General features: G+C 47.7%; 1 protein-coding gene across 2 annotated transcripts in view; it reads right to left on the bottom strand.

Moving 5' to 3' along the window:
* Positions 1 to 346: 346 nt before the first annotated feature.
* The window catches only part of LOC309361201 (coiled-coil domain-containing protein 183-like), a 23,797-nt gene continuing 11,134 nt past the window's right edge, over positions 347 to 13,009 (bottom strand). Inside the window, exons 9-14 of one of the 2 annotated variants that reach the window (XM_081896139.1) lie at positions 9,030 to 9,130; positions 7,394 to 7,554; positions 7,145 to 7,310; positions 3,072 to 3,203; positions 1,959 to 2,052; positions 347 to 509 (exon numbers count right to left, since the gene is read on the bottom strand). In XM_081896139.1, the coding sequence (XP_081752265.1) occupies positions 367 to 509; positions 1,959 to 2,052; positions 3,072 to 3,203; positions 7,145 to 7,310; positions 7,394 to 7,554; positions 9,030 to 9,130 (797 nt within the window). In that variant the 3' untranslated portion in view covers positions 347 to 366. The remainder of the gene's footprint in view (positions 510 to 1,958; positions 2,053 to 3,071; positions 3,204 to 7,144; positions 7,311 to 7,393; positions 7,555 to 9,029; positions 9,131 to 13,009) is intronic. The other variant, XM_081896140.1, reaches the window with a different exon arrangement.

The following is a 13,009-nucleotide window of genomic DNA, read 5'->3' as shown; positions in this document are numbered from 1 at the left end:
TGATGACGATAATTAATATTACTATTATTAATTATTATTCTTAGAATGAATGAATTAATTGAATGAATTAATTCATCAATTAATGCACTTTGGGGAGGCTCCCCTTGGCTTCCTCTTGACCACCTTGGTCCCCGATCAGCTTCAAGCCGGAGATATTCACTGTGGTCGATCATGAAGATTAATAATAATATTAATGAATTAATTAATTATCAATTAAAATTTAATTAAAGGACTTTTGGGAGGCTCCCCTCCGCTTCTCTTCTTGTCCCCCATCAGCTTCAAGCAGTCGGCGACGACGATTAATAACAACACGAAGAAGAATATGAATAAGAAGAATATTTATTAACGAATTAATTAAGCCATTAATTAATTAAGGGACTTTTTGGCGGCCCCCCGGGGCTTCTTCTTGACGACTTTGGTCTTGTCCCCAATTAGCTTCAGGCCTTGCTTCTTAATTTCCTCCCGGCCGGGAATATAGCTGTGGTCGATGTCGGCGAAATTGAAGGCCTCTGAGAGAAATAATATTAATAATAATAATAATAATAATAATAATAATAATAATAGTATTGATAATAATAAGAATAATATGAATAATAATAATATGATTAATAATGTGAAGGGATTGAATATTCATAATATTAATTAATAGCTGTGTTCGATGTCGGCGGAATTGAAGGCCTCTGCCGGAGAGAAATAATATTAATAATAATAATAATAATAATAATAGTATTGATAATAATAAGAATAATATGAATAATAATAATATGATTAATAATGTGAAGGGATTGAATATTCATAATATTAATTAATAGCTGTGTTCGATGTCGGCGGAATTGAAGGCCTCTGCCGGAGAGAAATAATATTAATAATAATAATAATAATAATAATAATAATAATAATAGTATTGATAATAATAAGAATAATATGAATAATAATAATATGATTAATAATGTGAAGGGATTGAATATTCATAATATTAATTAATAGCTGTGTTCGATGTCGGCGGAATTGAAGGCCTCTGCCGGAGAGGAATAATAATAATATTAATATTAATAATAATAATAATAATAATAATAATATGAATAATATGAATAATAATAATATGAATAATAATATGATTAATAATGGGAAGGGATTGAATATTCATAACGTTAATTAATAGCTGTGATCGATGTCGGCGGAATTGAATGCCTCTGCCAGAAAAAGAGAAATAATAAAAATAATATTAATATTATTAATAATGTTAATATTATTAATAATATGATGATTAATAATGTGAAGGGATTGAATATTCATAATGTTAATTTATAGCTGTGATCGATGTCGGCGAAATTGAAGGCCTCTGCCGGAAAAAGAGAAATAATAATATTAATAATAATAATATTTTTAATAATAATAATATTAATAATATGATTAATAATATGATTAATAATGTGAAGGGATTGAATATTCATAATGTTAATTAATAGCGGTGATCAGTGTCGGCGAAATTGAAGGCCTCTGCCGGAGAGAAATAATAATATTAATAATAATAATATCAATAATAATAGTATTAATAATATTATTATTAATTATAATATGATTAATAATAATGTGAATAAATAATAATATGAATAATGTGAAGGGATTGAATATTCATAATATTAATTAATAGCTGTGGTCGATGTCGGCGAAATTGAAGGCCTCTGCCGGAAAAAGAGAAATATTAATAATAATAACAATGATATTAATAATAATAATAATAATGATAATAATAATAATAATAATAATAATAATAATAATAATAATAATAATGTGAAGGGATTGAATATTCATCATATTAACCGGGCGGATGCGTGTTAACAGTGTTAATAAAATCAAGGCATCTGAATATGAATGTGTATTAATAATAGGAACGAAACGAAAGCTGATTAATAAAACGAAGGCTGATTAATAATTGGAATAATAAGGCCGGGAACCTCGGACATCTTCGTCATCCTCAAAGGCGATCCTCAGGTTCTGGGGTTCCTCCCTGGTACTTTCTTCCAGAACGTTCCGCACCTGGACGAAGGTCTGGGGAGAGAGAGCGGCTTAATGATTAGCTCGTTATTATTTCCTAATATTCTTCTATTGATCATTCTATTCTGTTAATATTCTCTATTAATTATAACATATATATTAATTCTATTCTGCCTGTCTTCCTGCGCCTGGCGCTACAGTTCCCAATCTGTCTTTCTGCGCCTGGCGCTACAGTTCCCAACTTCTCTGTCTTCCTGCGCCTGGCGCTACAGTTCCCAACCTGTCCATCTTCCTGCGCCTGGCGCTACAATTCCCAACATGTCTATCATCCTGCACCTGGCGCTACAGTTCCCAGCCTGTCTATCATCCTGCACCTGGCGCTACAGTTCCCAACCTGTCCATCATTCTGCGCCTGACGCTACAGTTCCCACCCTGCCCCTCTTCCTGCGCCTGGCGCTACAGTTCCCGACCTTGCTGAAGTCTCCTCCTTGCTGAAGTCCAGGCGCCTGGCGCTACAGTTCCCAGCCTCTCCGCCTCCCTTCGCCTGGCGCTACAATTCCCAGTCTGCCTCTTTTTCTGCGCCTGGCGCTACAGTTCCCAACCCGATGCTACGTTTCCCGCACCTCATTGGTCTCCTCCTTGCTGAAGTCCAGGCGCATGGCGCTACAATTCCCAGCCTCTCCGTCTCCCTGCGCCTGGCGCTACAATTCCCAACTTCTCTGTCTCTCTGCGCCTGGCGCTACAGTTCCCAACCCGGCACTACGTTTCCCGCACCTCATTGGTCTCCTCCTTGCTGAAGTCCAGGCGCATGGCGCTACAATTCCCAGCCTCTCCGCCTCCCTGCGCCTGGCGCTACAATTCCCAACCTGCCTCTTTTTCTGCGCCTGGCGCTACAGTTCCCAACCCGGCGCTACGTTTCCCGCACCTCATTCGTCTCCTTGCTGAAGTCCAGGCGCCTGGCGCTACAGTTCCCAGCCTCTCCGCCTCCCTTCGCCTGGCGCTACAATTCCCAGCCTGCCTCTTTTTCTGCGCCTGGCGCTACAGTTCCCAACCCGGCGCTACGTTTCCCGCACCTCATTGGTCTCCTCCTTGCTGAAGTCCAGGCGCAGGGAGGGCGCCGCCGCCACCTGCATCAGGTGCACCAGGCGCCCCTCGCAGAACTGGAGTTTCCGGAAGACGTCCCAGGATTCGCCCCGGAAATCCTCCTATGGGGGAAAGGGGGGGATTGGGAACTATAGTATGGCTCCCAGTATGGAGCACTGGGAACTATAGTACGGCTAACTGGGAACTATAGTATGGCACACTGGGATGTATAGTATGGGAACTATAGTACACCCTACTGGGATCTATAGTATGGAGCACTGGGAACTAGAGTACGGCCCAGTGGGAACTATAGTATGGGAACTATAGTTCGGCGCTCTGGGAACTATAGTATGGGAACTATAGTTCGGCGCTCTGGGAACTATAGTATGGAGCACTGGGAGCCATAGTATGACTCACTGGGAATTATTGTATGGCTCACTGGGATGTATAGTATGGGAACTATAGTATACCCTACTGGGATCTATAGTACACCCTACTGGGAACTGTAGTACGACCCACCGGGAACTATATTATGGGAACTATAGTATGGACCACTGGGAACTATAGTATGGTGCACTGGGAACTATAGTACGGCACGCAGGGAATTATAGTATGGCGCACCGGGTACCATAGTATGGAGCTCTGGGAGCCATAGTATGACTCACTGGGAATTATGGTATTGCTCACTAGGAACTATAGTATGGTGCACTGGGAACTGGGAACTATAGTATGGTGCACTGGGAACTATAGTATGGCACACCCTGAACTATAGTATGGAGTTATGGGAACTATAGTACAGCTTACTAGCACTGGGAACTATAGTGTCGCACACTGGGAACTATAGTATGGCTCACTGGGATGTATAGTATGGGAACTATAGTACACCCTACTGGATCTATAGTACACCCTACTGGGATCTATAGAACACCCTACTGGGATCTATAGCACACCCTACTGGGATCTATAGCTCACCCCACTGGGAACTATAGTATGGCTCACTGGGATGCATGGTATGGGAACTATAGTACACCCTACTGGGATCTATAGAACACCCTACTGGGAACTATAGTATACCCTACTGGGATCTATAGTACACCCTACTGGGAACTATAGTATGGCTCACTGGGATGCATGGTATGGGAACTATAGTACACCCTACTGGGATCTACAGTACACCCTACTGGGATCTATAGCACAACCCACTGGCAACTCTAGTATGGCTCACTGGGATCTATAGTATGGGAACCATAGTATACCCTAATGGTATCTATAGTACACCCCACTGGGAACTATAGTACAGCTCACTGGGATGCATGGTATGGGAACTATAGTACACCCTACTGGGAACTATAGTACACCCTACTGGGATCTATAGTACACCCCACTGGGAACAATAGTATGGCTCACTTGGAACTATAGTATGGGAACTATAGTACAGCTCACCGGGAACTATAGCATGGGAACTATAGTATGGCTCACTGGGATGTATAGTATGGGAACTATAGTACACCCCACTGGGAACTATAGTACTATAGTACAACCCAATGGGAACTATAGTTTGGCTCACTGGGAACTATAGTAAGGTCTACTGGGAACTATAGTATGACTCAAAGGGAACTATAGTATGGCCCACTGGGTTCTATAGTACACCCCACTGGGATGTATAGTATGGGAACTATAGTATACCCTACTGGGATCTATGGTACACCCCAATGGGATCTATAGTACACCCCACTGGGAACTATAGTATGGCTCACTGGGATGCATAGTATGGGAACTATAGTACACCCTACTGGGAACTATAGTGTACCCTACTGGGAACTATAGTATACCCTACTGGGATCTATAGTACACCCCACTGGGAACTACAGTATGGCTCACTGGGAACTCTAGTATGGCTCACTGGGAACTCTAGTATGGCTCACTGGGAACTATAGTATGGCTCACTGGAACTATAGTATACCCTACTGAGAACTATAGTACACCCCACTGGGAACGATAGTATCGCTCACTGGGATGTATAGTATGGGAACTATAGTACACCCTGCTGGGATCTATAGCACACCCCACTGGGAACTATAGTATGGCTCACTGGGAACTATAGTACGCCCCACTGGGAACAATAGTACAGCCCAATGGGGACTATAGTCCTATAGCACAGCCCACTGGGAACTATAGTACGTCTCACTGGGAACTATAGCACGCACCCTGCAAACTACAGTTCCCAGCACCCAGCGCCCCCGAGGCCTCTGGGAACTGTAGTTCCCCTACCTGCCTGGACGCCGCACAGCCGCACGGCCAGGTTGTTGACTCCGTTCTCGAAATGCAACAGCAGTCTGGGAACTATAGTATGGCTCACTGGGAACTATAGTATGGCTCACTGGGAACTATAGTATGGCTCACTGGGAACTGTAGTATGGCGCAACCTGAAGTATAATATGGAGCACTGGAAACTATAGAAAACTCATTGGGAACTATAGTACGGCTCACAAGGAACTATCGTCTGGGAAGTAAAGTATGCCTAACTGGGAACCATAGTATGGCTCACCGGGAACTATAGTATGGTGCACTGGGAACTATAGTATGGCTCACTGGGAACTATACTTTGTAGCACTGGGAAATATAGTATGGCTAACTGGGAATCATAGTGTATCCCACCGGGAACTATAGTATGGAGCACTGGGAATTATAGTATGGCTCACTGGGAACTATAGTATACCCCACTGGGAACTATAGTATGGCTCACTGGGATGTATAGTATGGGAACTATAGTACACCCCACTGTGAACTAAAGTAGGACTCACTGGGAACTATAGTATGAGGGACTGGGAACTATAGTACGGCTCACTGGGAACTATAGCACTGGGAACCATAATGTCGCACACTGGGAACTATAGTATGGTGCACTGGGAACTATAGTATGGTGCACTGGGAACTATAGTATGGGAACTATAGTATACCCTACTGGGATCTATAGTACACCCTACTGGGATCTATAGTATGGCTCACTGGGATGCATAGTATGGGAACTATAGTATACCCTACTGGGATCTATAGTATACCCTACTGGGAAATGTACGACCCACCGGGAACTATAGTACGGCTCGCTGGGAACTATAGTATTGTCCACTGGGAATTACAGTATATCCCACTGGGAACAATAGTATACCTTGCTAGGAACTATAGTGTGGCTTACTGGGAACTATAGTATGGCTCACTGGGATGTATAGTATGGGAACTATAGTATACCCTACTGGGATCTATAGTATACCCTACTGGGAAATGTACGACCCACCGGGAACTATAGTACGGCTCGCTGGGAACTATAGTATTGTCCACTGGGAATTACAGTATATCCCACTGGGAACAATAGTATACCTTGCTGGGAACTATAGTGTGGCGCACTGGGAACTATAGTATGGCTCACTGGGAACTATAGTATGGGAACTATAGTATACCCTACTGGGATCTATAGTACACCCTACTGGGATCTATAGTACACCCCACTGGGAACTATAGTATGGCTCACTGGGAACTATAGTGTGGAGTTATGGGAACTATAGTATCGGAACTATAGTACAGCTCACTGGGAACTATAGCACTGGGAACTATGTCGCACGCTGGGAACTATAGTATGGCTCACTGGGATGTATAGTATGGGAACTATAGTATACCCTACTGGGATCTATAGTACACCCTACTGGGAACTATAGTATGGCCCACTGGGATGCATGGTAATGGGAACTATAGTACACCCTACTGGGATCTATAGTACACCCCACTGGGATCTATAGTACACCCCACTGGGAACTATAGTGCGGCTCACTGGGAACTATACTCACTGGGAACTATAGTATGGCTCATTGGGAACTATAGTATGTATCCCTGGGAACTATAGTATGGTACACTGGGATGTATAGTATGGGAACTATAGTATACCTTGCTGTGAACTATAGTACACCCCACTGGGAACTATAGTACGGCTCACTGGGAACCATAGTATGACTCACCGGGAACTATAGTATACCCCACTGGAGGCCTTTGGGAACTGTAGTTCCCCTACCTGCCCGGCCACCTGGACGCCGCACAGCCGCACGGCCAGGTTGTTGACTCCGTTCTCGAACCGCAGCAGCAGCTCCTGGCTGAGGGAAACGTAGCGCCGCGCCTCCTCCAGGCGCCGGGTCTCCTCCTCCAAGGCGGCGCCCAGTTCCTCCGCCAGCTTCTGGGAGCTGCGGGAGAAAACATGGCGCCCGGTTTTCGTTTTGCGGACCTGAGGAACTCCCTGCAACATGAATAGATTCGAACCCGGTACCTGAGGGCGCCCGGCGCCCGGTGGAACTTCAGCTCGGCGCGTTCCAGTTCCAAAGCCTTGAGGCGGGACTGGAGGTCCCGGCGGCGCCGTTCGCACTCGGCGATCTGCTGGCGCAGGTCCTCCTCCGACTTGCGCTGCGCCAGGAAGCGGCCGGCGATGTCCTAGGGGGAGAAATTATTGATTATTGATTATTGATTATTGATTTATATTATTGATTTATATTAATATTATTATAGTTGTTGTTTTGTTGTTCTTATTGTTCTTATTGTTCTTATTTCTTCTTCTTTATTATTATTTGCAACCAATTATGAGGGTTTTATTGATTATTGATTTATTACTACTGTTATTATTATATTATTATTATTTTATTTTATTTTATTTTCATTTTTATTATATTATTTTTCATTTTATTATTATTATTACTATTATTATATTATTATATTATTATTATATTATTATATTATATTATATATATTATTATATTATATTATATTATATTATATTATGTTATATTATATTATTATTATTATTATTATCATTATCATCATCATTATTTTATTACTATTATTATATTATATTAATATTAATATTATATTATTATTATTAATATTAATATTATTCATTATGTGCAACCAATTATTAGGGTTTCATTGATTATTTATTCTTTTTCATTATTCTTTCAACCAATTATTAGGGTTTTATTTATTATTGATTATTGATTTATTACTATTATTATTATTATTATATTATTATTATTATTATATATTATATTATTAGTAGTTGTAGTATTATCATTTTATTATTTATTATTATTATTATTATTATTATTGATTATAATAGTAATAATAATAATTATTATTATTTTTATCTGCAACCAATTATTAGGGTTTTATTTATTATTTATTCTTCTTTATTATTGGCAACCAATTATTAGTATTATTAGTTATTAAATTTATTATCATTATCATCATTATTATTATTATCATTATCATCATTATTATTATCATTATCTATTATTATTATTATCATCATTATCTATTATTATTATTATTATTATTATTATTAATTTTTATTATTGATTCTTATTGGCAACCAACTTATTATTATTATTATTATTATTATTATTATTATTATTATTATCATCATCATCATTATCTATTATTATTATTATTATTATTATTATTATTATTATTATTATTATTATTAATTTTTATTATTGATTCTTATTGGCAACCAACTTATTATTATTATTATTATTATTATTATTATTATTATTATTATTATTATTATCATCATCATTATCTATTATTATTATTATTATTATTATTATTAATTTTTATTATTGATTCTTATTGGCAACCAACTTATTCTTCTTCTTCTTCTTCTTCTTATTATTATTATTATTATTATCATCATCATCATTATCTATTATTATTATTATTATTATTATTATTATTATTATTATTATTATTATTATTATTATTAATATTATTGATTCTTATTGGCAACCAACTAATTATTATTATTATTATTATTATTATTATTATTATTATTATTATTATTATTATTATTATTATTATTATCAGGTATCGATCCCATCGATTGATCCCCCACCGGGCGCCAAGAACTACAATACCCAGAGGTGGGAGCACTGGACGGCCGCCTTGATCTTCTCCACCTCCGAGGTCACCAGGCTTTGGTACTCAACCTGCGCCTTGGATGCCTCCAGCCGGGCGCCTGGCGGGAGAGAAGGAGAGGAGGTGACCGGGCGCCGCGCGCTACAACTCCCAGGAGGCGACCGGGTGCAGGGCGCTACAACTCCCAGGAGGCGACCGGGTGCAGGGCGCTACAACTCCCAGGAGGCGACCGGGCGCCGTGCGCTACAACTCCCAGGAGGCGACCGGGTGCAGGGCGCTACAACTCCCAGGGACAGCAGCGTGCTGCAACTCCCAAGCGGGGCGCGCACTACAACTCCCAGGAGGCGACCGGGCGCCGTGCGCTACAACTCCCAGGAGGCGACCGGGTGCAGGGCGCTACAACTCCCAGGGACAGCAGCGTGCTGCAACTCCCAAGCGGGGCGCGCACTACAACTCCCAGGAGGCGACCGGGCGCCGCGCGCTACAACTCCCAGGAGGCGACCGGGTGCAGGGCGCTACAACTCCCAGGGACAGCAGCGTGCTGCAACTCCCAAGCGGGGCGCGCACTACAACTCCCAGGAGGCGACCGGGCGCCGCGCGCTACAACTCCCAGGGGGCGACCGGGTGCAGGGCGCTACAACTCCCAGGAGGCAACTGGGCGCCGCACACTGCAACTCCCAGGCGATGACTACTCGCCTCGTGCTACAACTCCCAGAAGGGGACCAGACGTCATACGCTACAACTCCCAGGTGGTGACCGGGTGTCATGTGCTACAACTCCCAGGAGGCGACCGGGCGCCGGGTGCTACAACTCCCTGGCGTTGCTTCCCTCTCATCCCCTTAGTGGCCCATCAGGGAGGCTACAACTCCCAGCGCGCTACAACTCCCAGGAGGCGGTCGGGTGCCGTGCGCTACAACTCCCAGAAGGTGAACAGGCGTCGCGTGCTACAACTCCCAAGTACAGCAGCGTGCTGCAACTCCCAGGAGGTGACCGGGCGCCACACTCTACAACTCCCAGGAGGTACCGGGCGCCATGCGCTACAACTCCCAGGCGTTGACCGGGCGCTGCGCGCTGCAACTCCCAGTAGGGAGGCGACTGGGTGCCACGCGCTACAACTCCCAGAAGAGGACTGCGTGCCGCGCGCCACTACTCCCAGGAGGCGACTGGGTGCCACGCGCTACAACTCCCAGAAGAGGACTGGCAGAGGGAGGGTGACTGGGCGCCGCGTGCTACAACTCCCAAGCAGGACGGGACTTGTAGCATCACGGCAAATCCGTCTCCCAGTGGCCTTGCTGGCAGGAAGAGGGAACGGGGCGACCTGACGCCATGCGCTACAACTCCCATGTGGTGACCGAGCGCCTCGTGCTACAACTCCCAGGAGCGACTGGGTGCCACGCGCTACAACTCCCGGGCGCTGCTTACCTCTCATCCCCTTAGTGGCCCATCAGGGAGGGGACGCCGCACGCTACAACTCCCAGGAGGCGACCGGGCGCCTTGCGCTGCATGTCCCAGGCCTTGACCAGGCGCCTCGCGCTACAACTCCCAGGAGCGACTGGGTGCCACGCGCTACAACTCCCAGTAGGGGACCGGGCGCCGTGCTACAACTCCCAGGCGTTGACCAGGCGCCTCGCGCTACAACTCCCAGCATCCAGGCGCCACAAGCAGGACGGGAGTTGTAGCATCAGGAAGGGGATGTCCCTTCGGACCAGAGGGGGACCGGGCGCCTTGCGCTACAACTCCCAGGCGTTGACCAGGCGCCTCGCGCTACAACTCCCAGGAGCGACTGGGTGCCGCGCGCTACAACTCCCAGGTGCAACAGCATGGCTCTCATAAAGGGAAGAGGGGGACCGTGCGCTGCGCGCTACAACTCCCGGGCGCCGCACGCTACAACTCCCAGGCGCTGCTTACCTCTCATCCCCTTAGTGGCCCATCAGGGAGGGGTTGCCGCACGCTACAACTCCCAGGTTGCGCGCTACAACTCCAAGGACGTGACCGGGCGCCATGCGCTACAACTCCCAAGCATCTCCCAGGAGGTGACCGGGCGCCGGGCGCTACAACTCCGTGGTACAACAGCACACTACAACTCCCAGGAGGTGACCGGGCGCTGGGCGCTACAACTCCCAGTAGGGGACCGGGCGCCGCGCTGCAACTCCCAGGCGCTGCTTCCCTCTCATCCCCTCGCCGCGCGCTGCAACTCCCAGGGGGTGACCAGGCGCCTCGTGCTACAGCTCCCAGCATCCGGGCGCCACAAGCAGGACGGGAGTTGTAGCATCAGGAAGGGGACCAGAGGGGGACCGGGCGCCGCGCGCTACAACTCCCAGTCGTTTCCCAGGCGCCTCGCGCTACATCTCCCAGGCGGCAACCGGGCGCCGCGCGCTACAACTCCCAGGCCTTGACCAGGCGCCTCGTGCTACAACTCACAGGAGGCGACCGGGTGCCTTGCGCTGCAACTCCCAGGCGTTGACCAGGCGCCTCGCGCTACAACTCCCAGGAGCGACTGGGTGCCGCGCGCTACAACTCCCAGGTGCAACAGCATGGCTCTCATAAAGGGAAGAGGGGGACCGGGCGCCGCGCGCTACAACTCCCAGTCGTTTCCCAGTCGCCTCGCGCTACATCTCCCAGGCGGCAACCGGGCGCCGCGCGCTACAATTCCCAGGCGTTGATTCCCTCTCATCCCCTTAGTGGCCCATCAGGGAGGGGACGCCGCACGCTACAACTCCCAGGAGGCGACCGGGCGCCTCGCGCTGCAACTCCCAGGCCTTGACCAGGCGCCTCGCGCTACAACTCCCAGGCCTTGACCAGGCGCCTCGCGCTACAACTCCCAGGCCTTGACCAGGCGCCTCGCGCTGCAACTCCCAGAAGGCGACTGGGTGCTGCGCGATACAACTCCCAGGTACAACAGCATGGCTCTCATAAAGGGAAGAGGGGGGCCGTGCGCCGCGCGCTACAACTCCCCGGCGCCGCCCGGGCGCCGCGCTACAACTCCCAGGCGCTGCTTCCCTCTCATCCCCTTAGTGGCCCATCAGGGAGGGGACGCCGCACGCTACAACTCCCAGGAGGCGACCAGGCGCCTCGCGCTACAACTCCCAGGCCTTGACCAGGCGCCTCGCGCTACAACTCCCAGGCCTTGACCAGGCGCCTCGCGCTACAACTCCCAGGTACAACAGCATGGCTCTCACAAAGGGAAGAGGGGGACCGTGCGCCGCGCGCTACAACTCCCCGGCGCCGCCCGGGCGCCGCGCGCTACAACTCCCAGGCGGCGAGCAGGCGCCTCGCGCTACAACTCCCAGGCCTTGACCAGGCGCCTCGCGCTACAACTCCCAGGCCTTGACCAGGCGCCTCGCGCTACAACTCCCAGACGTTGACCAGGCGCCTCGCGCTACAACTCCCAGGCCTTGACCAGGCGCCTCGCGCTACAACTCCCAGGCCTTGACCAGGCGCCTCGCGCTACAACTCCCAGGTACAACAGCATGGCTCTCACAAAGGGAAGAGGGGGACCGTGCGCCGCGCGCTACAACTCCCCGGCGCCGCCCGGGCGCCGCGCGCTACAACTCCCAGGCGGCGAGCAGGCGCCTCGCGCTACAACTCCCAGGCCTTGACCAGGCGCCTCGCGCTACAACTCCCAGGCCTTGACCAGCCGCCTCGCGCTACAACTCCCAGACGTTGACCAGGCGCCTCGCGCTACAACTCCCAGGCCTTGACCAGGCGCCTCGCGCTACAACTCCCAGGCCTTGACCAGGCGCCTCGCGCTACAACTCCCAGAAGGCGACTGGGTGCTGCGCGATACAACTCCCAGGTACAACAGCATGGCTCTCATAAAGGGAAGAGGGGGGCGGTGCGCCGCGCGCTACAACTCCCCGGCGCCGCCCGGGCGCCGCGCTACAACTCCCAGGCGCTGCTTCCCTCTCATCCCCTTAGTGGCCCATCAGGGAGGGGACGCCGCACGCTACAACTCCCAGGAGGCGACCAGGCGCCTCGC

Source organism: Podarcis melisellensis (genome assembly GCF_964234715.1).
Source record: "Podarcis melisellensis genome assembly, chromosome: W".
Classification (NCBI taxonomy): Eukaryota; Metazoa; Chordata; class Lepidosauria; order Squamata; family Lacertidae; genus Podarcis; species Podarcis melisellensis.
The sequence above is the reverse complement of the archived record's forward strand: the minus strand, read 5'-3'. Positions and strand labels throughout refer to the sequence as shown.